Source organism: Etheostoma cragini, chromosome 10, assembly GCF_013103735.1.
Source record: "Etheostoma cragini isolate CJK2018 chromosome 10, CSU_Ecrag_1.0, whole genome shotgun sequence".
In the NCBI taxonomy this organism is placed as follows: Eukaryota; Metazoa; Chordata; class Actinopteri; order Perciformes; family Percidae; genus Etheostoma; species Etheostoma cragini.
In genome coordinates this window covers 15,124,829-15,147,841 of record NC_048416.1, presented here as the reverse complement: position 1 = coordinate 15,147,841, position 23,013 = coordinate 15,124,829, and the positions used below count along the sequence as shown (strand labels likewise).

Below are 23,013 nucleotides of genomic sequence, written 5' to 3'. Positions count from 1 at the left end.
TTCTCCGATAACTGCAGCGTAATTACAGTTTTTGATTTGAACATCTCATTGCGGCAGGGAGTGTTTAGTTCTTCTGAAACCCAGAGCCATAAAATGCTCTTTGAAGTTTGTTGTTGTTGAGAAACAAACTTAAATGTGACAATGTGACTATAACATGTGTGTCTCAGATTATGTAGTTCAATAAGTTGAGCTTTAATACATTGCTTTATGTGTGTGTGTGGTTGGTAACATGAGCATCTCCTGCCCTCACACAACACACAGACACACAGATTACTTTTCTCTCTGTGAATTCTTTCTGAAGTAGCAGACTCACAAACTGGCAGCTGTAATGTTACGTCTCACAGAATACACACTCAAATGCACACACCTGCTTACACCTACACATGCTCATACACAAACACATATTTGCGCACATACACGCACACGCTGGCATACACATTCACAGTTTTCTTTTCGATTGGTTCGATTCCGCTTTGTGGTGCAGAATCTGTATTAGATTTGTGTTTGGAGCTAGCGCTCATGCCTTAATACTGTATTGTGATCTCACACGCACACACACACACCCACACACACACACAGAAGGATAAGCAAATTTTTAGGAATACATTAATAGAAGGTGGAGTCGGGGCCAGCTTCAATGTAATGACCAATCGCATCAGCTCCTCTCATCCTCTTTAATTGCAGCAGACAGTTTTCTAATGAGCCAGGAGGAGAGTTTTGGTCAAGCTCTAATCAGAAAAACTTCTCCTGGAGGCGGAGAGACTACAATTACAGTAACTTGTGTTTTATTATTGGGCTACTGTCTGTTGTTTCTTGTTTTATTAAGTGATTAACACACAGGATTTGATCCTAAGGATGTGTCCTGTGCCGCAAATTATTTCCCACTTAAATCTGGAATTTGGTGGCAGGGGTGGAACAGTGGGTAGAGCAGGCGCACTTATATTTCAAGGCTTATGCCTCGACGCAGAGGTCCGGGGTTTGAGTCCGACCTGTGACGGTTTCCTGTCTTCCCTCCTCTCTCTGCCCTTTCTCACCTAGCTGTCCTCTCCCTTAAAGGCGGAAAAGCCCAAAAATAATCTTAAAGAACTAGAAGCGCTTAAGAGGAAATTACAATTTCCACTACAGTTGTGCAGAAACATACACAAGGCCTTGTACCTATTTTGATCAATGCATGTGCTGTGTAATTCCTTGTCAGGGTACCCGTGTTGATTAAACCGTGTTACTCACATCACAAGCTGCAGATGGAAAAGCACCTCGATGCTGTAAGATGGCTACAGTATTTAACCTGATTACAAAGAGTTGTAGATGACATTATTTGTAAAAATCAACTATTAATATAACCCAGTGAAGGGCTCAATTGCATTCAAAATTGTATTTGATTGGCATTTACTGAAGCATTTTAACGTGTATATTTACATGCACTGAACTTGATGAAAATTGTGAAAATGAAAGGGAAAGTGTCAAAGCTCATATCACATACATTAAATATCTTTATTTTCTGTGTGTGCGGACATGCCAACAAAAGTCCAAAAAATTGGTCTTTGTACAAGTGATAAGAGGTGGTGTAAGCAAGCTGAAACATAACGGAAATGTCATGCCAAAAAGGAGAACTGAAATAGCAGTTTTCCACCATATTTGCATAAACACAACATCCATCTACCTCAGACCAAAAAGGCTCTTTTGAAGCCGTGATTTCCATTCACCAAGCACAAAAGAACAGACTTTGCAACTGGGTCTGAGCTACTGTTCTCTTTACCCGACAGAGAATAGAGGTTTAAGTATGTTACTTTCCAGCCCCGGTCTGCGGGTGTATCACAGCACTGCTTCTATATTCTGGAATTTTTTTTATTTTTTATTCTACAGAATATTTATAAGACAGGTGTTCTGACTATTTCCCCTTTAGGACCTCTTTGTCATCTGTATGTTTCCCTGCTTGCTGCGAGGATCCCAGATTGGACATGTGTCATTGGGGAGCCTGAAGTCCTGATGAAAAAATGATTTAATCGTGCTCTTTTACTGGAGCCTGTGTGTGCGTGTGTGTGTGTGCACGTGTGTGTGTCATTCGCCATCCTTCAAATGAAATGGGTATTGCTTTAATCTTAAATTTAAAACAGTTAAAAAGGATGGATGGAGAATGTGAGGGAGGGGAGGAATTCTGTTAATAAAATTGCCACTATTCCCCCCCCCCCCCCCCCCCCCCCCCCCCCCGCGCTTTGCCTTAAGCGTCGTCCTCGTGCTACACTCTACATTAGTTTTTTTTTTGCTGTGTTTTTTGACAAGGCACAGTAGGCGACAGCAGTGAAACACATCCATCTTTATAGATCTGAGAAGCGCACAACCATTCAGTTTACCAGTTCCATTTCACCAAACAGCTGATGGAGGGTATAGCAGCTTCAGGTCTCTGCAGAACCATGTACGGAGTGAGGACTGGTAGCTGGAGAGATACTAGTTTACCTCCACTTAACTACTCAGTCGGTGTGTTTGTGTGTGTGTTTGTGTGTGTAAAAAATGGAAAATAACAACAGAGGACAAATAAAGTATATTATGAGGGCATCCCAGCAGCTCTTAGAGCCCAACACACAATCACTCAAGTTATACCATAGACTGTATAATATTAATGGACAAAGCATCTGGTTCGTCGAAGTGCCTTAAACCTGCATGTCCTGCAAAAGGAGGTTTCTATATAAATATACTTTTTTAGAAAATAACCCTCTTCTCACTTGATTTATAACATTTTCATAATGACTTTATGGTCTTATTTGCTAGTTTTAAGTCTTCTGCAACACAGAATGATATTTTTTTTAATTATGGTCTCGTTGATTTTAAAATACAAAAGATAAAACTGGGGGTGTTTTAGGGTGTGGCTATGATGTGATTGCCAGTGAAAGTGTGTAACATAACAGAGTGTAAGCAGCTCCTCCCTCACTCCACTTCGACAACAGATATGAGATCTCCCCAAACTAATGGGTGACTTCACACATGCTCTGTTCATTACACAGTCTATGAGTTATATGCGGAGAAAAAAAAAGAAAATTCACTTTTTATTTAATTACTTAAATATTAATATTATTATTTTATATTAATAAAAATAAATAATTTTTGTTTTTATCCTTTTATTTTTATTTGACCACCTGAACATTGCACTGTGTCTATCATGATGATCTGAAGTGCTGCCACAGTAAAAGAGGAAATTTATTTTGTGTTCAGTTGCGTCTAAAGAGTGGATTGTCCTTGATGCAGTATTCTACTTAAAGGCTGATGATGATCTATAAGTGAAGCACTAACGGGAGTAGTTTCAGTTGCAATTTGCTGTCTGTTGCTTTCTGATGGTTTGATGGGGACATGTAAGAGTGGCTCAAATCTGTTTTACAAAGAGGCCTCCAAACGAAAAGCAGACCACATGTTGTCATCAGCCTGCAGCCATATGGAACTTAATGTTCTGTTATCCAGAGAGATAAAACAGAGCTCATTTGACTTATCTACACTTTTATTTTGAGCTCCCTCTCATCTCTAAACAAGTCTTCCTCACAGTACACACTTGGATTTTGGGCAAACATTTACACACAGCTTTTTCAGCATTTGCATAATTCAGCATCTTCAACTTGTAAAGCAAATTAGCTGCCACTGTGTGCTCTTTAGCCTCTGTTTTCACTACTTGTGTTTTTCTGTTGCTTTGCTAAATCTGATCCTGTATTCCCCAGCTTGATAGTGTCTGTGTTTGTGCTTCTCGTCAACACCCTGGTTTACACCCTTGTCGAGACTAAAGAGGAAGCAGGCTGCAGCGTTCGCTTATTACTGTGGTTAAGGTGAAGGTTTTTGCAGCCCAGCTAGGGGTTTTTTACAGTAAGATTTGAGATAATAAGAGCTTGGATATGCCATCTGTGTTGTGTGTAACATCACACCAAGTCACTCGGCAGTCTGTCCAGGACTAAATGTCATGTAGTCAGCGGTGATGGAAAGGTCTTGATAAAGATAACAAGGGGGAGAAAACGGCTAAACTTTCAGCTAAAGTCCGCGTCACGTTTCAGGTGGTGGGAAGCCGTCCAGCTCGACTGAAATTGTCCCAGAGGTGAGCGGAAGTTCCACCTTATGGGGCTGAGTGTCATCCGGATGAATTCAGAATTGACTTTTATATGGCATTTTGTCTACATGTATTTTCATAGGCATACCCATTACGTGAGGGGTCTGCAAAAAATGAATCTGCAACAATCTTGATTTTTGATTATTTGTTTTATTTTCTCTTAAACTTCTCAGTCACAACATCTTTTCTCAATGCTGACTACATCTGTCTCCCTGCTGCATTGACACACATACATGCAGCCCCATCACATTTATAAGTCTTGAAGTCTAAAAAACACCCTCAGCTTTAAAATGGAGATAAATACCTTGACATCCACTTCAATTACTTTTCCACTCTACTATCAACATTTTGATTAGCGTCCCTGTCAGCTTGATGATTATGATGCCGATTATGGTGATCATAACTGTTGTGATGATGATTATGTTTGTGATTACTCTGCTTATTGACTGTGGCCGTGTCACAGACACGATCTCTCATCCACTCAACTCATTCTGAGTGGACTTTTTATTCTGGAAGAGAAAATGTGGAGCTTTAACTCCAGACCTGTTCCAGACAGGGAGGATACTGGGTCTCTTTGGGAAAATCGGAGGCTTTTTGAAAATAAGATTTTTATTTTGTAAGTGGGTCGATGTGGAGTGGTGGAAATTTAGCATAATGTACACATTTTGTGATAAAAAGACAATCATAAAACTTACAGCAGATACAAGATAAAAACTCCCATAAGAGAAACTGTTACAGTGTTGGGGGAACTAAAATGCTGGAAAAATTAGACATCCCGTTGGGATTACGGGAACAAAACTAAATGAAATGAAAATTAACAAAATGAATAAAATATAATCATATTGTATAAGAAGAAGAAGAGCAGCAGAATCACCCTGGTAACGCATGTTTTGTATCATATAAAATATACTATTCTTTCTTTCAACATCATCACTGTCTGGTCAGGTACGTATGTCTGCGCCTGTGAAACCGGATATGGCTGAGTGCATTATAGATTTTATTTATTTTGTGCTCAGAAAGTTTATCAAATATATGTATTTACAATACAAATGATGTTTAGATTGCTGTAATTTATATTATATATTACATATTTGTTCAAAGCCCCACTCCCACCATGTGCATCACTCTCATAGCGGGGCAACAGGCTTTTCTTGTATGATAGTATTTAGAACATTTGCATTATTTTCCATTATACTTGTATAAAGCTTGTACACTGTGGGTATTTAAATTGAGACTACACTATGTCAGCATCTGCTGGACAATGGTAACTGTAGCTACAAAATACAATAACAGGATCATTTTAAAGACAAAACATACCGTAATAATACGGTCAGTGTCAGTAAGTCAGACTCAGTATTGTCAGTAATGCAGCATTATCTACCTAACCTTTGCAAATAAATTGCCACCATTAGCTACTGGCCATACCAGACCAAGTAATGCCTAGTTCCCTCTGCACGACTTTAGCTCTGATTTTCTACTTGCCCTGATCAGCGTTGTTTTGACAGTCGAGCGCTGTGTGTGTGTGTGTGTGTGTATTGTTCACATTGTTGTGTGTAAGTCTCAAGCTTTGAACAGTTCAGATATCTAGCAGGCTAAATATCTGGACCCGTCGGCGAGTCTGTCGGGGAGCTACAGCAAATGAGAATGCAAGACACAGGTTATGGAGACACAAAGTTGTGAGAACACAGGCTATAAAAAAACAAAAGAAGTCAAAACAGACTATTTTGTTTGCCAATGACAACACCCCTTAATCATCTTTTCCTTCTTTGTTTTATTGCTGCTAATGAGCGGACCGTCATTTTGGAGTGCTTCTTTCTGGCAAACATCCATTTTTGGGTGATTTTTTACTGTATGTATTTTCCTGTGTTACTTTTCGCGTGTGTTTTCATTAGAAATCATAGTTTGGAGACCAGACATGCTCATTAGGGATTCCTCCTGGTAAAAGATCTTGTGTATGACCCCCTGCCGCCAGTCATTCATGTAGTGTGAAAAACACATTGACTTCAAGACAAGATAATAAGACCGCAGGTTGTGTAGTTTGAAATTGAAAGGGTTGTACTGTAGTGTGAGTGTATAGAATTTCAGCAAGGGTGATTGAAGTGCTTATGAATTCAGTATTTTATTTGCAAGAGGATGAATTCTATTACGTTTTTTGTAATTAGCATAGGCTTGCTTTAATTCATGTCCATGCAGGTTTTAGTTCTACTCTACATTTACCATCATGATTACTGTTCTATGCAGAGGCACGGGTTCAGTAATGGAGAGAGGCAGATACAGGGCACCTGGGGATGAATGGTGAGAGAAAGGAGAGAACAACACAGAGGGTCAAGATCAAGATCAAGATAACTTTATTGTCCCCTGAGGGAAATTTGTCTCAGGCATCAGTACTACATAATGCTACTGTAAACATCATTAAACACATAGACTTTACACACACTTACAACATACAATCCACCCTACATTGTAGACATTGCACAAGTATCAATGACCCTACCCTGTCAATTGATTACCAAGTCAATAAAACCTGAATAATAAAAACAGATAATTCTGTATAATCGCACTAGAGCAATTATATTTTAAAAATCTAAGCAAACGGCGTAGAACGCATGGCTCAGGTGCGTTTAGGATGTGTCCAAATCCACTTTGGCTACTTTGATGGTAGAAAAAAGGGTCTGTGCGCCAGGTGCATGGTTCAAAAGGGTTGAACTAAGTGTCTACATTGAGTCATAGGTGTGTTTTAGGCTTAACATGCAGTAAAACAAACAGAGTGTCATCTCCCATTCTCTTTAAAAGCCAGGCACGTTTGTACCTAGGCGCATTACTGTTACGATGGCAGATTTGCACCGTAAGATTTTTATTTGTAATCTTTTTAATCTTTTGCATGTTTGTGGGCTGCTGCGCTTCCCTGTGTGTGTGTGTGTGTGTGTGTGTGTCTGTGTGTGTGTGTGTGTAACAAGCAGAGTGTGTGCGCTCTGTCCCTAAGCCTAGGCACATTTTACAAATTTACTGTTTAAATAAAAAGGAAATGCCGCGTTAGTGACTTTAGACCAAGTTTTTGTTGGTCAATGCTGCGATCACTTCCCACTGCTTCAAGATAGCAATGCGCCAAGAATTCACCTGAACACTGCTCCATGTCATACCAGCACGGCCATGGACTCAGAGAGAGCAGGCTAATATTCAGATAACAACTTGTCTGAGGAACATTTTGCTTTTGTTTCACACATGTGAATTGTGGGAATTGCATTGAGTGCACTCTGGCAAGAAAAGTGTGAACACACACACACACAAACATATACAAAGGTCAAGACCTTTAATCACAACAATATGTTGTGGAGTAAAAGAAAAGCATGGTAGTGAAAAACAAAGAGGATACAAATCCATCATCTTGGTAATGTTGCCTCTGCATGCAGAACTCAAATCTCATTTACCAGCTATTAGGGAAGAGATGGAAAAAATGAAGGATGTAAGAAAGAGAAAATGACATGATTAATAGATGCGGTTAGGTTTTTTTTGTCATCTGCTCGCTTTCAAGGAAGAAAACATAAATGAAATTACTAGTGAAGGGAAGACAACTAGCAACGGAAATGTATCCCTTGTCATTTTGTTATTCTTCATTGGTGAACAGCAGAATACTTTCCAAATGAAAATCAGACTACAGTATATCTTATCATTCACTCTTCGTAGGTCTTATTTGATGATGACCCAGCCGACAGGCCTACGCAGCAACACGTGTCAGTCCATGTGTTGAATGTGAAACCAGCTGTCTGTCTAAGTCAGTGATGTATCGTAGACCCTGTTGGTTCTCTGTACCTCACACTCCTGACTCTGAGAGCTTTAACCAAAACAAATCTACATTTACAGCAGAGTTTTTGGAAATGTTATTAAGCTCCTCCGTCACCCTGACTGAATTACTGTCAGCATGACTGTGAGAGTGTGTGAGGGGCGTGGGAGTTCTTTGCGGGGTTCGCAACATCTCAATCCAGAGAGATTTTGTGTAAAAAGCTTCAAGCTCAGATGAGTGTAAAAATCCACGGAGTGTTTCTCAGAGGAGTCCCTGTTGTTTTAAATGAAAGGATTGCTTCAAGCCTCAGTATCTACTCAGTAGCGTCAGTCTGATGTTTTCAGTCTTATAACTATAACTCTTGTTATACTTACCTCAAAAGTATACAGCAAGAAAGAAGGATTATAATAGAAGCATTAAGGAGCTGACTGAAGTGAACTCGGTTGCTTCTCGAGTTTAGACATACAAGGTTTGTCAGTGAGCAGCTGGAGAGACTCAAGTTGATGGTGCGTGTAAAAGCACCTCCTCTGGAGCGCGGCGTAGAGACAAGTAACTAAACTGATGTTGTGGTTCAAAGCTGAGAGCACGGAGAGCCATAAGAGCTTTTACTTAAGCCAGTAAGCTGACTTTCACTGTTTTGAGAGCGCTGTTAAAATTGAGAATAATTAACATTGAGAATGACTCAAGAATTACAGCATGGATTTTCAGATCAGAGCACACTGTAGGGCTGTTAAACTACCAGAATGGATCTATGGCATCACAATATTCTAGAATCCAACAGTGCAGTCACGAAGAATTAGAACAGCATGTGTTGTGATAGTTCTATACTGCACTTCTATGTGCTGATTTTTTAAACTGCTGATAAGTCACTATCTAACACAATGGTTATTGGCATGGCACTGGTGAAACTATTGTACAAGCAATAATTATGTGTTGGCAGTAGTTATAAAATACTGTATTACAGCTTTTCCCAGGTATATACACACAACAAGTGGAGCTATGCAAACAATTCTAAAAACGTGTTGCTCATGTAACAACAACAATAAGACTCTAGATAATAGAAACAGAATGAGATTTATTCTGTTACAGAATGAGATTCATTCTGTTTCTATGCTTCAGACTGCTAAACTCTCAGCGCAATTCCATTGTTTTTATTGAAATACAAATTTTAAATAAACCTGTACTCAAATCTATTTGGTTATTGCCACTTTAAGTAACCCTCCTTTACTTCATAAGGCTAACAAAGAAACCAAAACACAATTAATTATGGATAATCCGTAGCTATAGGTTATCATTCTCTGGAGGGAACCAATTACCAATCATCACACAATGAGTCAGGCTTCACTTTGCACAATAGCACACACAGACCTGAGCTTAAGACATTTGAGTATTTCTTTATGTATTGAGTATTTATCTTTACTAACTTATGTTAAAGCTCACAGGGAACAACCAGTATATTCATGTTTAATATAAAATGAAACACAAAGTCAAGGATGTATAAACGCTTGGATGGATGGATTTAGTGGTTTGAGAAAAAACTAAGCATGGCGACTTGTGATTTCAGAATGCAAGTGAGTGAGTGCACCTGTAAGTTTTGAAATCTTTGAAAGTGGCTTTCTTGCTAAAGAAAACCGTGGGGAAAGTGGGCATCCTCACAAATGGGTTTGTATATGATCAGGAACTGATCCTAGTCTCACCTCTGAAGAGTAAAATAAGGCTTTGATCGACCAATGATAGCAGTGGGAGGGCCCCTCTCCCAGGAGGGCTCATTAAATTTGATTTTGATTTTGTTAGCTCAGAATAAAGAAGAAAGCCCTTTGTTTGTGTCATTTCTGACTCAGATTGGAGTAAAGGCAATACAATATAATTACTTAAAATGAAATTGGAGCGCTGAGTCTCTGAACCAAAACTAAACAGTAAACAGTTAAGAATATAATAATTGCACTTCATCGTTGTATCACACTTGCAGAGTGAAAGCACAACCTTTAGCCAGTCAGTGCCAAGATGCCAGTTGGAGGAGCCAATCCCCTTGTGGTCTTGTTAGAGGCCTGGTGTTGTTTATTTGTCTAGAAGAGGGTGAGAGGGTGAGAGAGAGAGAGAGAGTTGAGATAATAGCAGGTTAGACTGATAGGCACGATAAGGAAAACACAACAATGTTTTTTTGGCCCTGCTAATGGAGGTGGGGCTTGGTATTGTGGGGGAATTTTGCTCCGCTCTTGAATTGGGGTTTGTTGCTGTGGCGATCTGACCCCTGGAAACAGATCAGACAGGATCAACTGTTCAGACTTGAAAAGGTTAAACACCATCTGGGTTCATGCTCCATTCCACTGTTTACACTGTCAGACGCTTAACTTTCTAGTTTAGAATCGTCACTATGGGCAACAACAGGTCTACTTTGTCTTAATATGGAAACATCTCCCATTAACTAAAGCAGGTCAGATAAAATAATTCTATGTAAAGGATTACAATGCAGCACATTCTTTATATTATTTTTTTTGCTTTAATAACAATTAAGCCTAAATCACTACTTAATTTTCATCAATTTACCCTCCTGTTATCCTCCTGTTTTCTTTATCAAAAATATGGGATTCTTTCAACCAAATTGCCCCAAAAAATAACACGGATGGTTCCACGACATTGGAAACAGTCTGTGATCCTCCATCAACATACGTTCCTAGGATTAGTCAAAGTAATTCATAGTTTCTTTGGGGTTTTTACTCAAATATTGGGGGGATAAGTGTACACTACTGGTAATAAGTTGGAATAAAGTTGGCCAAGAAGATCTAACAGATAATTGGGTGATACATTTTTACTTTATGCTTTAAAACATGCCAAACAGACCATAACACGACATCATAAGGGTTAATTGACAACAATAATGTGTGTTCGTCATCATAACCACTGTGATTGTACTGCATCTTGAGTCTTTTTAAAGGTAGTTATAATTAATTAAGGGTAGTTGAGAGTCCTGATGCTTTGTATGGTATGGTATGCTCTGAATGTATTTTGAATATCCAAATGTGTCAGTAAATATAAGAAACACCTAATTAAATCATACCAATATTCTAAAAATTATATTAAAACAACTTTCGCAAACTATGTTGAAATGTAATAAAACACAATTTGGAATTGAGCCTTGAGCAGCTTTGACACAAACTATTCTGTATAATTCATCTCGAAGTATAAAAAAGGATCTGATGCATTGTTTGTGTCAGCTTTAGTTTTGACAGACTGTGTTTATTTAGATAGTGACATCTCTCAACTGTAGCTAACCTGAAGTTTCAGTTCTCTGCTACAAAGTCTTAAATCAGCCAGCCTGTTTGCTTCGTCTCTCTCCTTTGCTCCTCCTCTCTGGGTTTTATCTTGCATTTGCCTTTCCAGTTCATTCCCCCCATTTTCCTACATCAGCACCTTTCCCTCTGTTCTCTTTCTTTCCCTCACCGACTCTGTGCCTGACTAAGCCTTTTAAACTCCTGTGAGGCCGTGTGGAATTAGCTCCTGGCTGATTTGTGGATAGTCTTGGTACTGTTCACTACTAACTTTGATCAGAAACAATGCTGGCTGTGGTTTCCCTGTTGTTGGTTATAAGATGGTGGTTGTACCTGGATTAACAGTCTATGGGGGGAACAGTGAATGGAGAACAGTTTTTGTTATTTGTTTCTTTGCCACGTTATCTTAGGGTCAGATTTTGCCTTTACCCCATGCAGTTTTTGTTTCCTTGTACAAGTGGCACCCTGAGGTGATAACTATGTAAATCAAGGAAGGTTTGCAGTATTCTTGTTCACATTTTCTGACTGCAAACTGTTAATGCTTTTCTAAGCACAACTGCAAAAAACCTTATTGTTTTTGACCTAGTTGTTTACTGTGTCTGAAAGAAAATGTACATTTGATTTGCCTTAAAGACATACAAGATTATGGCAAGTGCAGTCTAAAATGCAAGGAGAGTTTAGTGAGTTAAGAAGAATGGCCTATGAATATAAAATTTGATCTTAACATATTTCATTCAGACCAAAGACGCATATGATGCTTATTTTGTAAATTACAGTATTTTCTGTTTTGGTTGTTGGCCATGTTCCCTGGTTAGTTGTTACCCTAAAAACAGTCAGAGTAGCTTAAACAGAAATACTGTATATAGCCTATTTTACTACCATACCAATGACATGTGAATAAACATGACTGAGCTCAAATGATAATTGAAAAGGAATCTGCAACTATGTGATTTATTTTCACTAGAGGCTGACAGATAAAGGATTTTTAAGGCCGATACAAATATTTGGTTATTTAAAAATCCGAAATTCCAAGATACCATATAATCAATATATATTTATTTATTTTAAATCCAGAAACGCGTGACTAAACATAAGATTTCCCTAATATTAGTTATTTGTAGTTATTTATGATCTCTCACTAAAATACTATTATAATAATTTGTTTAATTGTCACAACAGAACAGAGGAAAATAAAATGTATTAAAGTTCTGATAAATAAAATGTATAAAAATACATACTTAAGATATGAAACTTAAGGACTTTTGAACAAAAACGTAATAACAAAAAACGATAATCAGTGTTGCCAACAGTGACGTTGAAGAGCGCCCTCTGGTGGACACTCTATGCAATGCCAACACTCATAACATGGCTGACCGTCCGCTTTTATTTTATTTGTAAATAGATATTATAAAATAATTATAACAATGTGTTTATATATTCATTTATCAGAATCATTTATTTGTCACTATAAATGATTCTGATGAATGAATATTTAAAAAAAAGAAATGCAAGATAAATTGTGTCCATCTGTTGACAGCCCCACTGAGTGTCACATTAGGGTTGTCTTTCACTTTCCTTTTCCCTTTTACCTTTTAGTTGTTCTTTGTTTAATTTCCTTCTTTCCTGTGATGATCTTGCCCCAGTATCAGACATAACTACAGCAGATAACTTCTAAAATAACATTAAAATACATTAAGGCCTATATTAAGACATCACCTGCTTCCTTTTACCTTGCTCCACTGGCAAACAGAAATCTGTGACCCATCAGATTATGTTACTGTTTCAACGTCTATCTTTCACAAATCATTCTGTAACTTTGTGGGAAAAATCGGACCTGGGCAGATGCCTTACTAAAAACTATATAAAAGTAGGGTTCTTTTCACTGTAATTTTAGTCCATTGCATGAAAAAGCTTTAGAAACATTAAAAAGTTACATATAGTCACTTTAAATGATGACTAATTGATTAAATGTTTGGCAGATTCATCGTAAAGAAAATAATAGTTAGTTGGGAGACCTAATCCCAGCAGGACGTTTTAGTTTTTTATGGAAATCGAAATTTTTGTTCTAACATTGACCTGCAATAACATCTAGTTTTCTGTACATGAAGCAAACCATAAGCTCAGGCAATAAATCACTGTCTTTGTCTATGGAGCAGTAAAGTGGAGGATGTGTTTACTGGTTTGGATTATAGCTGAGCTCAGCTTTTACTTTAAACAGAGTTTGGCTGAACTCCAGAAAAGCCCATAGGCTGACAAAAACAAACTATAGTTTTTTATTCTTTTCATCTTTTTTTTTTAAACTTTCCATCAGAAAGTAAAAAAAAAAAAACAGAACAGTTCACATACAGCGGACATACAGACAACAACAAATAATGTACTTTAGTTTGGCCTGCTATGGATGTTTTGTCTGAATTCATTTGTATTACATTTAGTTTGACAAAGAGACACGCATGTACCAGCACACACACACACACACACACACACACACACACACACACACACACACATACACACACACACACACACACACACACACAGTAAAATGTGAGAGCTTCTTCTACAGACTTCCTTTAAATGTTCTACTGGTATTTACTCTGTGAACAGACAGGCAAACAAGAAGAAAGACAGAAAGTGTCAGAAGAGAATGTAGGCAATGGAGGAAGAGGAGAATCTGAGCACAGGACTGCTTCAGGACAGCTCTGCTATGCTGGGGTAGGAGGAAACTTGCCGAGGGGAACTGAGGTGGAGGAGGATTAAACAGAGCAGAGTAATGCACTCGGAGTAAAGAAAGGACATTTATCTCTCCGTCCTCCTGAGCTCTTCCCTTGTTTCCCCAGTGGAGCAGACAGATAAGAGAGCCTGTGTATGATTGGCTTAACACTTGGCCCGTCGCCACAGCTGCACTATCACCGTGGGATACCGACAGGAGCGGAGGGATTCTGTCAGATAGAATGGTATTAATAAAAGATAGGATAGTTTTGTAAAGGGAAGTTAGCTGACTGAATTTAAATCATTTAAAATACGTGTGAACTAGTTCTAGAACAAGAACTTCCCAAAAAAAAAACTCTGCTGTAAGTCTGCTATCATGGTCCCTTTCACACTGTTTTTGCATAATTTTCTTCATGTTTCTTGCAGTATCACACTGAGGCTCAATAGATCTGTTGAAGGTACTAAGTATATTGTAGAGGGACACACAAACACACACACACACAGAAAACATAGCATATGAATATTGTATGTCTGTATGAACTTTTAAATCCTTTCCCCTCATTTTTGGAGCTTTCTGTGTTTTCATGGATCTCCATTCTGAAGCTGTCTTGCAGCTCATCAATGCAAATGCCTCTCTATGGATTTCAATTGCAGCAAACGTATCTTTTTTAATCAGCCTTAGTTCCCTCTAATGCAACAATTTGAAGATCTAGCCACCTGTAAGTGAAAGACAGTTGCTCGCCTGTATTTTACTGCTGTGTTTTTTTTAATTGAACCTTGGGTATTTAAATGTTGACAACACATGTAAAAAACAGCAGAAGCAGGTGGGCTATTGACAGTCTATAATTTTCAATCTAAAAATGTATAACCTGCTCAACAGTGGTGTAGCAACATCTGTCAGCTTGAGAAGAGAGAAAGAGAGAGGGAGAAAGAGCAAGCTGTTTAGTATTTTTCCAGAAGCAAGGGAAAAAGACAGCTCCAGCTTTGGTTTTCACACCAAGAAGAGGTTACAAAAGCATAGCAGCCTTAGGAAAGCCAATGCTGTTAGCACCCAGCAGAGTCTATTCATCATCATCTAGCTTATGGCTGCACACTCGCCGTTGGAGCTCACCTCACAGACCCGCACTCGCAGTCCAGTAGTCGGACAGACCTATAGTCAAGTAGACAAAAAGATAAGAAACAGCACTTCCCATTTGGATTCTTTGTAACCGGTTTCCTCAGCCAATCAGACAGCCAGGGGCAGCAGACCTGCAGCCGGCCCATGTCGAGTTCATCTTGTGACATGCTGCCTTATCTATTATTTATTACACTGCGTCCCCCAGTCTTAGATCTAGGTTGACCTCGACACACCTACGAGCTTCTGGAAGGCTTACATGGTGAAGAAACACTGATCTGACAGTCGAAAGTGACTTTGGAACAGTTACAAATATGACACTTACAGTAGGTGTGTGGAGAAAATGTCTGAATCACAAGCAAAAGGTTTTAGACCTTAGATTTCTTCCTTTTCAGCTTTCTCCTGCCTTGATCTCATTCTCCTTGGGTTTTTTTCTCCGTTTACTTGCACATGTGGCTGAGATTTCTTTCTTCCCCTTTATCCTTGTCACTTACTGACTTGGCCACTTTTGAAGGTAGTTAGTTGTTTGTATATTTACTAACTCAACCTTCAAGCTGAAAAGACTAGAACATAATTGTTTGATAATGATTATTTTTCATTCATTTATTGACATTTGCTGGTTCCAGTTTCTGTAGTTTCTGAAAAAATATTTTTGACTGTTTTATATCATCATGAAATAGGAAAGGAATATTTTTGGGTTTTGAACATAAGGCCACACAAAACATGCGGTTTGAAGACATCTGTAGCTGGGAAATTGCGTTATTTTTCACCAATGTCTGATATTTTAAAGACAATTGTTTGATTGACAGAAAATCAAATGGACAGATTAATTAACAGTGATGCAGTTGTTATTTACAGCACAAAATGGAGCATTGAAATGAAATATTTTATTTCACGTCACAAGTGTTATATTTCAAGTATTTTGTCTACGTCTACTACCCAACTCTGACAAGGGTGAACAGGGAGGGAGAAAGGCACCAGTGCACGTCAAATGTAGTGCTTGTTGGAATATCAATCATTCGTCTCCTCATCTTTTTTTAACAAACTCTAGCTTTTCTTCTGGTTACCCCTTTCTACTCACTACACTGTTTAAACGAACGATCTCTTTTCTTTCCACCGACTTCTTTTGTGTGGATGAATATCCTCAAACTAAGAGGAAAAAGAAGAAAAGGAAAAGGAAGCCAGTTTGGAGAGGGTATTGGAAAGAAGAAAGAAATCTGCAAAGTGTGAAGATGGCAAGATATTCTGAATAACAGGCTGCTGAGTGAAGGCTTTCCCCTCATTAACGTGAAAAGAAAGGACAGAATGAAGAGGAACCATATTTTGGATGTTCGGCTTTCAGCCACATTGTTCAGATTCTGGATCAGTTGAGGGATGTTTTCAGCAGTGTGAAGTTGAGGAGTAGAGGAGAGAGGAAGAGACTTGATGAATGAGGGAGGCAATAAAAATAGAAAGAGAATGGAGGAAGTAAGCAGAAAGAAAAGAAGTCGTTTATCTCAGTTTAGAGGAGCCGGATTGGCTGTGAATACAAATGTTGTCATTGGTTTTGCCAGATCTTTATGTAACGTTACAGTCTGGAAGGAATTTACTTGCATAATATGATGTTTTTTTTAACCTAATTGTGTGTGTGTGTGTGTGTGTGTGTGTGGGTGTGTGTGCTGCTTCATTTTCTCAGCACTACATGTAATATTCAGCGTCACCTGTTTGTTCATGTGAATGAGATGCCTGCCAATCTTGAGGCTGTAGACACGATCAGGGCTGGACTGGGGTAAAAAATCAGCCCGTGACTTTTGAGACCCACACTAGCCCACCATATTCAACCAGACGCCACCTGTCTTTAAACTCCCCTTCAACACATGTAAGCAGGGTCTGAAATTAGCACCATTTACCAGCCAAATGCTAGTAAAATATGCAAGTGGCTGGTAGATTTGCTTAACTCACCAGCCAAAAATAAGTACAATTTTAAAATTCACTAGTATTTGGCTGGTGGACATAATTTTGAACCATGCATTCCAGCTCCTAATACTGCTATCTAGCTGGGTGGTAAGCAAGAGACTATGATAATGTACTCACTGAGCCAAAATGGCGGCCCGGCTCCTGATGGCAAGATGGCTAAAGGTTAAGGTTGGAGCATGGCTGTCTTGTGTTGTAAACAAGTGACATATCTGTAAGTTAAGATTTTGTTCTCAGTATGCGTTTGTGTTATTGTTGAATGTGGATTAATTTAGAAAGCTATACTACTCTGTTAGCAAGTGCCTTAGCTTGCTAATACATAATTAAATTTACCTGCTAAGAGCTAACTAGTCCTCTCTGGTAGAGGGTGCTAAAATAATGGGTTGACATGCTAAAAATCCCTGCTGGCACTTGGTGGAGTTACTTTTCAGCCCACACAAATAGACCTGCCCACCGGGGAATCTCCCGATGGCCAATCCATGCCTGGACACGAATACTGGACAGAGTCCTGTAGAGCTGCTGTACAGCAAAGCAAACTACCATCTCTGTTCTTCCTCTTACTTTGACCTGTCCTCCTCAGCCCTTTTCCTCACCCTCTCTGTCTAATTCTCCGTGTCATCTTCCCTCCTCTGCCTTAGTTCTCAATCTTTCTTTTGTTCTTGGAAATTCCTTCATCTCCCTCTACCTTACTCTTCCCTCTTGCTTGCTTGTTTTTTCTTTGAATCTCTATTCTCTTACTCAGTCCATTCTCCTGTTCACTTCACAGCTCAGCTCACCTCACCTTGTTAAGCGTGCGCCCCATGTATCAAGTCTCAGTCCTTAGTGCAGCTGGCCAGGTTTTAGATTCTGGTGGCAATGCGAGAAATAATGGATTGCAAGTTTGTTGATTTACAGTCATGAGCTAGCAAATAATACCGTCGAGAGTTAATAAGACTACCATCTGTTGGAGGGGACACATGCTAACCAAACTTATCTGCTTTCACTGTTGGTGTTTAATGTGTTTTCACATTATCTTGTCATATATTACAGTCCTATGTTCTGAGTCATGGATTAGGTGAATTAATTAAGGTTGTTATAAAGTTTGGTGATTCATTTTATAAACATGGTCCGACTGGGTTGACTTCACACTGTGCATCATGTTGTAGTTCCCAAATCAGATCTTTTTGTTGAGGACAAAGTTTCTAGTGAGAACAGGCTAGGCTCATTAACTGTAGGTTACTGTTTCTCCCTTTGGTTGTGTGTACTGCTGTTCTGCACGGAAGGGTGTATCCACTTTAGAATTGTTGTTAAAGCCAAACTGCATCCACTGGTCAGCGTTTCTTACTCCTGCAGAAGTCTAACAGTAAAGTAATCCGATGCAGCATGTCTTTAAAATCCACTCTGCTCTGTTCTGCTCACAAAGCTCATAGATCAGCTTCACATGATGCTGATCAGATCCTAGACCAGTGATGTCTATAAGTAGGATGTAGCCTAAGGAGGAGAGCAGAGACCTGGTGAAGAGGAAGGAAAGAAAGGAGGAGGAGAAGACGGATATGAATTAGAGACTGTGGGGGAAAAGATGAGGGAGGGAATTCGGCAAGGTTCCAGACCCATGAATAAAATGCATAAAGTACACAGTAAATTTTTAAGGCTGTTTAGTTTCCACCGAGAGGCTAGATTTGCATCCTCATCCCCTGATTATGACATCTTTAGTCAGCACTCCAGGCATGGCTTTGCTTATTTTAAACACACACGCACACATATTCAGTGAAGGCTACCACTGCTGAGAGAAGCTAATCGTGAAGTCATTCACACTCTGGTTCCTCCGTGATTCAATTTTGTTCCTTCTCTACCTTTTGCTGTCACAGACTTCCTCTGGGATCCGCTATCAGACGAGATCTCAGGGCGGTCACTTTAAACTGGAGAGGGAAAAAAAGGGCCAATCTGCTGGATACCTTGGAGACAGAATGGCGAACGTAGAGAGGTCCTCACAGATGTGAATGACTTTTTGAAACTGTTCATTTAGTTTTAACAATACACTATTGAAAAAGTGACCTGTTGCTGCCATGCAAATAATGGGTACACTTACATGCATGCTAGTGTATCTGTTTTGAATCATGGATTTGATCATATTTGGGATGTGCCATTTTTAGTAAACATAAAGGTTATCAATCTCTTCAGCTGAAGATTATAAAATGATCCAGAATTTTCATTGTCTGTGTCAGTGCAGGTTTGGCTCTTTCACATCAAGCAAATTTGTCATTTTTGTAGCGACTAAATTACCTAAACCTGGATAAATGCTTTAAACGCCACAGTCTCTATCAAAGTACTCTAGCTTGCATAGACAGGTCTCTGGGACTGGAATATGTAGACTGAAACAAGACAAAATAGCAGGGAATAAGTGGAAAAACAGAGCATAATGAATATTAGGAGATGGCCAGAGTTGTGACAGAAAGTCTGACTTTGACACTAGAAACTGCGTTTACAATGAGCACAATGCAACCAAGTAACCATATTGCCAAGTGTACCGGATATGCTGATTTGTAGTTTTCACCAAGTTGTTTTTGCTCTTTCCCATTCAATGACCTGTCTGACCCTCCTGCTCCTCTGGGGAGACTGTCTGAACACTGCCGCCTGGTCTAACTTGATCGTCAAGTTGCTAAACAGCAACGTCTAATGGAACTACTCACTGCGACATAAAGCTATTTGAACACAGACATGCACTCAATTAACCATAATTACAATGGTGGCAGCGCTAAATAAACTGCATCATGTACAGTTTTATGAAAAATGAATCCCATTTTCACTGACAGCTGTTGTGCTACATTTTAAACAGGTTTTAATTAAACTCAATTAAAACAGTACAAATTTGTGTTTGCCAACAAGCTCCTGCAGAGTGTATGCAAAATGAAATGGACACAGCTGAAAGACTTCCCTCCCTGTAAAACTCACTGTTGAAAGTTCCAGCACCACCATAAACAAAGATGATATGATAATAACGACACAAGTTGTATCTCTTAATCACTTTAAAGTGTTTGAATGACATTGGGTCAGTTTTGCAGCATGCTGAACAGCCAGTTAATGCTTTTGAGATGAGCGCTCTAAAATATTAATGGGGACCTTGGGCAAGGAAAGGTCATCCTTTAGACTTATATTAAATAATAAGAGCGCTCAGAGCAATTGCTGTGAACCCTAAGTAATACCAGCTAGTAAAAAACAGTACATCTCATGCAGCAGCACTTTAGCTGCTGTCCTTCGCTGGACACGGTAAATGCTGTTATCTGATGATAGCAGATGAAAGTCTTTTTCTTTACACACAACATGTTTGTAGCTGCAGGTCAAAATAACCTCAGCAGAAAACACCAATATGCCGCAAATTGTAGCTGGAACAGAAATCCGAAAGCCAGCAAGTGTATTTAGGCTATTTCACAGGATCTGGTTCAGACGTGCACACTGATATTCACTGTAACCTGATTCGAAAAGGACCTTTAGATGGCCTAATCCATCATTAAATCTAACTAATAAAACTCGTTGTTTCACCTTTCTTGTCCATTTGAATCATAAAAATCATTAACTTGATCCCTAGTTCACAGGTATTAATCTCTGTTGTCTCTCTCTCTATTACTATTTACAGTATACAGTAGACAATAAATTAATGTTGACTTCAATACATTTAAATGAACACAAAATTGCATGAATACCATTTAAGTCAAAAGCTATTATGACAGTTCTAGTTAGGGTAATACTGTCAGTAAGAAATTATTTAAAAAGTCAATTCAGTATATCACTCTGCAGAGTCTACTGTGCCTTTTTTTAAATTGGCCATACTATATCATACTGTGATGTGTTTGATCTGTTTTGGGGTTTTGATCCCAGTGAAGAGGTTTAATGTGGTAATCCAGCCCAGTGTCATGGCAGTTTGTGAATCGGTGACGTTATTTAATCAGTTGAGTCGTGTGCAGGGAGACGATTGTCTTGTTTTGTTCATGATGGTGAGCACGAATTTTAAACTGATTTATTTCAATGGGAGGCATCTTTCGTGATTACAGCACGAGTATGGTAGCGAGTAGTATTGAAAAGCCTAACATCCACATAAGGAGGTCGGTTGGGTTAAATAACACAGGACTTTCACCGGGGATCGCGTGGCATGGCGTTTCATTTCCCCGTTGCGTTTCCCGGAGACTGCAGATTGTGTCCCGGCGGCCTCTTTTCCGTAGGGCAACATGCTTGCAGCTATGAATGTTTCCATGCAACAAGAGTCAGTCAGTCTCTATTTAAGGCACACTGCTCTGCTAAGCTAGTTAGTCAGTTCCATGTTCTCCCCCTCCATTATAGTTGAATTTAAATACCGCCTCATATAGTTCTAATTCAATTCAATTCAATTTTATTTATAGTATCAATTCATAACAAGAGTTATCTCAAGACACTTTACAGATAGACCACACTCCATAATTTACAAGGACCCAACAGTTCTAGTAGTCTCCTCCAGAGCAAGCAACAGTGCTGTGGATGAACAACGGGTCAGATGTTGTGTTAGTTGATCAGAGCCAATAATATGTAGCTATAGCCAGTAAATGTACTTTTAATATTACCTGAGGCTAGCCATGGCTATTTCTCCAGCTATGTTTTAGACGTTCTTTAATCATCAGTTTAGGGGTCCTTGATGGAAAAAGGTTTGGGAGCTAATGTCATGGACCCTCATTCAGATAAGGAAACTCTCCACAAAAAATCCTTTAACCCTTTCCTCTCCTCTCCTCTCTATTTAAGCACAATAAAAATGCATTACATTTGCATACCTTATTCCCCCTCATGCCTCTACCTGTGCACAACTCCCCTGCCTCTCCCTCTTTCTTTCTCTCCTCTATCTTTTTCCTTTATGCTGTTCCTCGACTCAGCCTGTACAATTTGCCTTAGATGTGTTTCAAATTACATGTCACATTGAATAAGGCTAACTCATTATGCTGCGTGTGTGTGTGTGTGTGTGCGTGCATGCATGCATGCATGTGTGTGTGTGTTTGTGTGTGTGTATGTGAGTGCATTCAGAATCAGATTCCTATTAAATGAAGCTCAGGAGTTGAGCTCAGTATTCAGAATGAGTAACACAGGGTTGTAATAGAGCTGATAGACATAGCATACTGTGCCAATATCACTGACCTTTCTTTCTTTCTTTCTCTCCTCTCTTCCTTCTCTTCCTCTACCTCTCTCTTCTGCAATCATTTAAAGGAAGCGGAGGTAAGTACATCCGTTGTGTTTGTGATTTGATGATACCATTTTCAAACAAACTGCAGTACCTTCCTGGAAGACACAGACAGTGTTTGTTTGGCTCTTTAAGGCATCGTTGCAGAGCTGGATAGGTGTTGCTGATTTAAATGCGCAGGAGGTTGGGTGGCTGGTCAGCCATAACATTGTTTATTTCAGCATATTAAAATGTTACTGTAGTGGTTTGGTAGATGTAGGTTTCATACTTTCAAGCAAACATGGTGTCCGGTGTATAAAAGTATGCTGACACCTGCACATTGCAACCATATAGATTGTAGTTCATCTCATTTATTGTCAAACAAGGAGCTTTAAAAGTCTCTATTCTCCTAGGGAGGTTTTCCACAAAACTAATTTGTTTTTTTTATATGTTTTTCTACACCATGTTTTCAGATTTTGTGTTATCAAACTTTATTTGCTCTAAGCTAAAATTCATATGCAAGGATGGTAATCTCAAGGAAAAACGTCGCCTGCACTCTTAATTGATGCTCCCAAAATGATTTAGTAAGCACAATAACGACGTTTGACATTACGATTGCATCAATTACAGGCTCAACCGGGGACTTCTTGGTAACATGTCGGACATGATGAGACGTTATGTTGTAATTTTACTCATTCAATCGTCTTTTTAGGAGCGTCAGTTTTTTACCTTTTCACATGCAACTGATAAATCCGTATGTTCTTACTTTTCTTCAAATAAAAAAATGACAAAATAAAAAAGGACAAAAAAATATCTCTTGTTTTGAACAGTGGCTCTAATATTCAATGACCTATAGACCCTTATATAGAGGAGTTTATATATATATACACTCACCGGCCACTTTATTAGGTACCCCATGCTAGTAACGGGTTGGACCCCCTTTTGCCTTCA

At 39.0% G+C, this 23,013-nt stretch overlaps 1 protein-coding gene and 1 long non-coding RNA gene across 6 annotated transcripts in view; one reads left to right on the top strand and one right to left on the bottom strand.

Annotated features, from left to right (window-relative positions):
• Window positions 1-23,013, top strand: part of spock1 (SPARC (osteonectin), cwcv and kazal like domains proteoglycan 1) — a 93,917-nt gene that overhangs the window by 18,760 nt on the left and 52,144 nt on the right. For 3 of the 5 annotated variants that reach the window (XM_034883536.1, XM_034883531.1, XM_034883532.1), the window contains exon 3: window positions 22,110-22,118. The exons of the other annotated variants lie outside the window; for them this stretch is intronic. In XM_034883536.1, coding sequence (XP_034739427.1) covers window positions 22,110-22,118 — 9 coding nt within the window. The remainder of the gene's footprint in view (window positions 1-22,109; window positions 22,119-23,013) is intronic. 5 annotated transcript variants of the gene reach the window in all.
• On the bottom strand, window positions 12,355-16,935 carry LOC117951702. Its single transcript, XR_004658230.1, has 3 exons — window positions 16,811-16,935; window positions 15,725-15,730; window positions 12,355-12,368 (listed from the first exon to the last, which is right to left on the bottom strand). It is a non-coding gene; the product is annotated as an uncharacterized LOC117951702 (long non-coding RNA).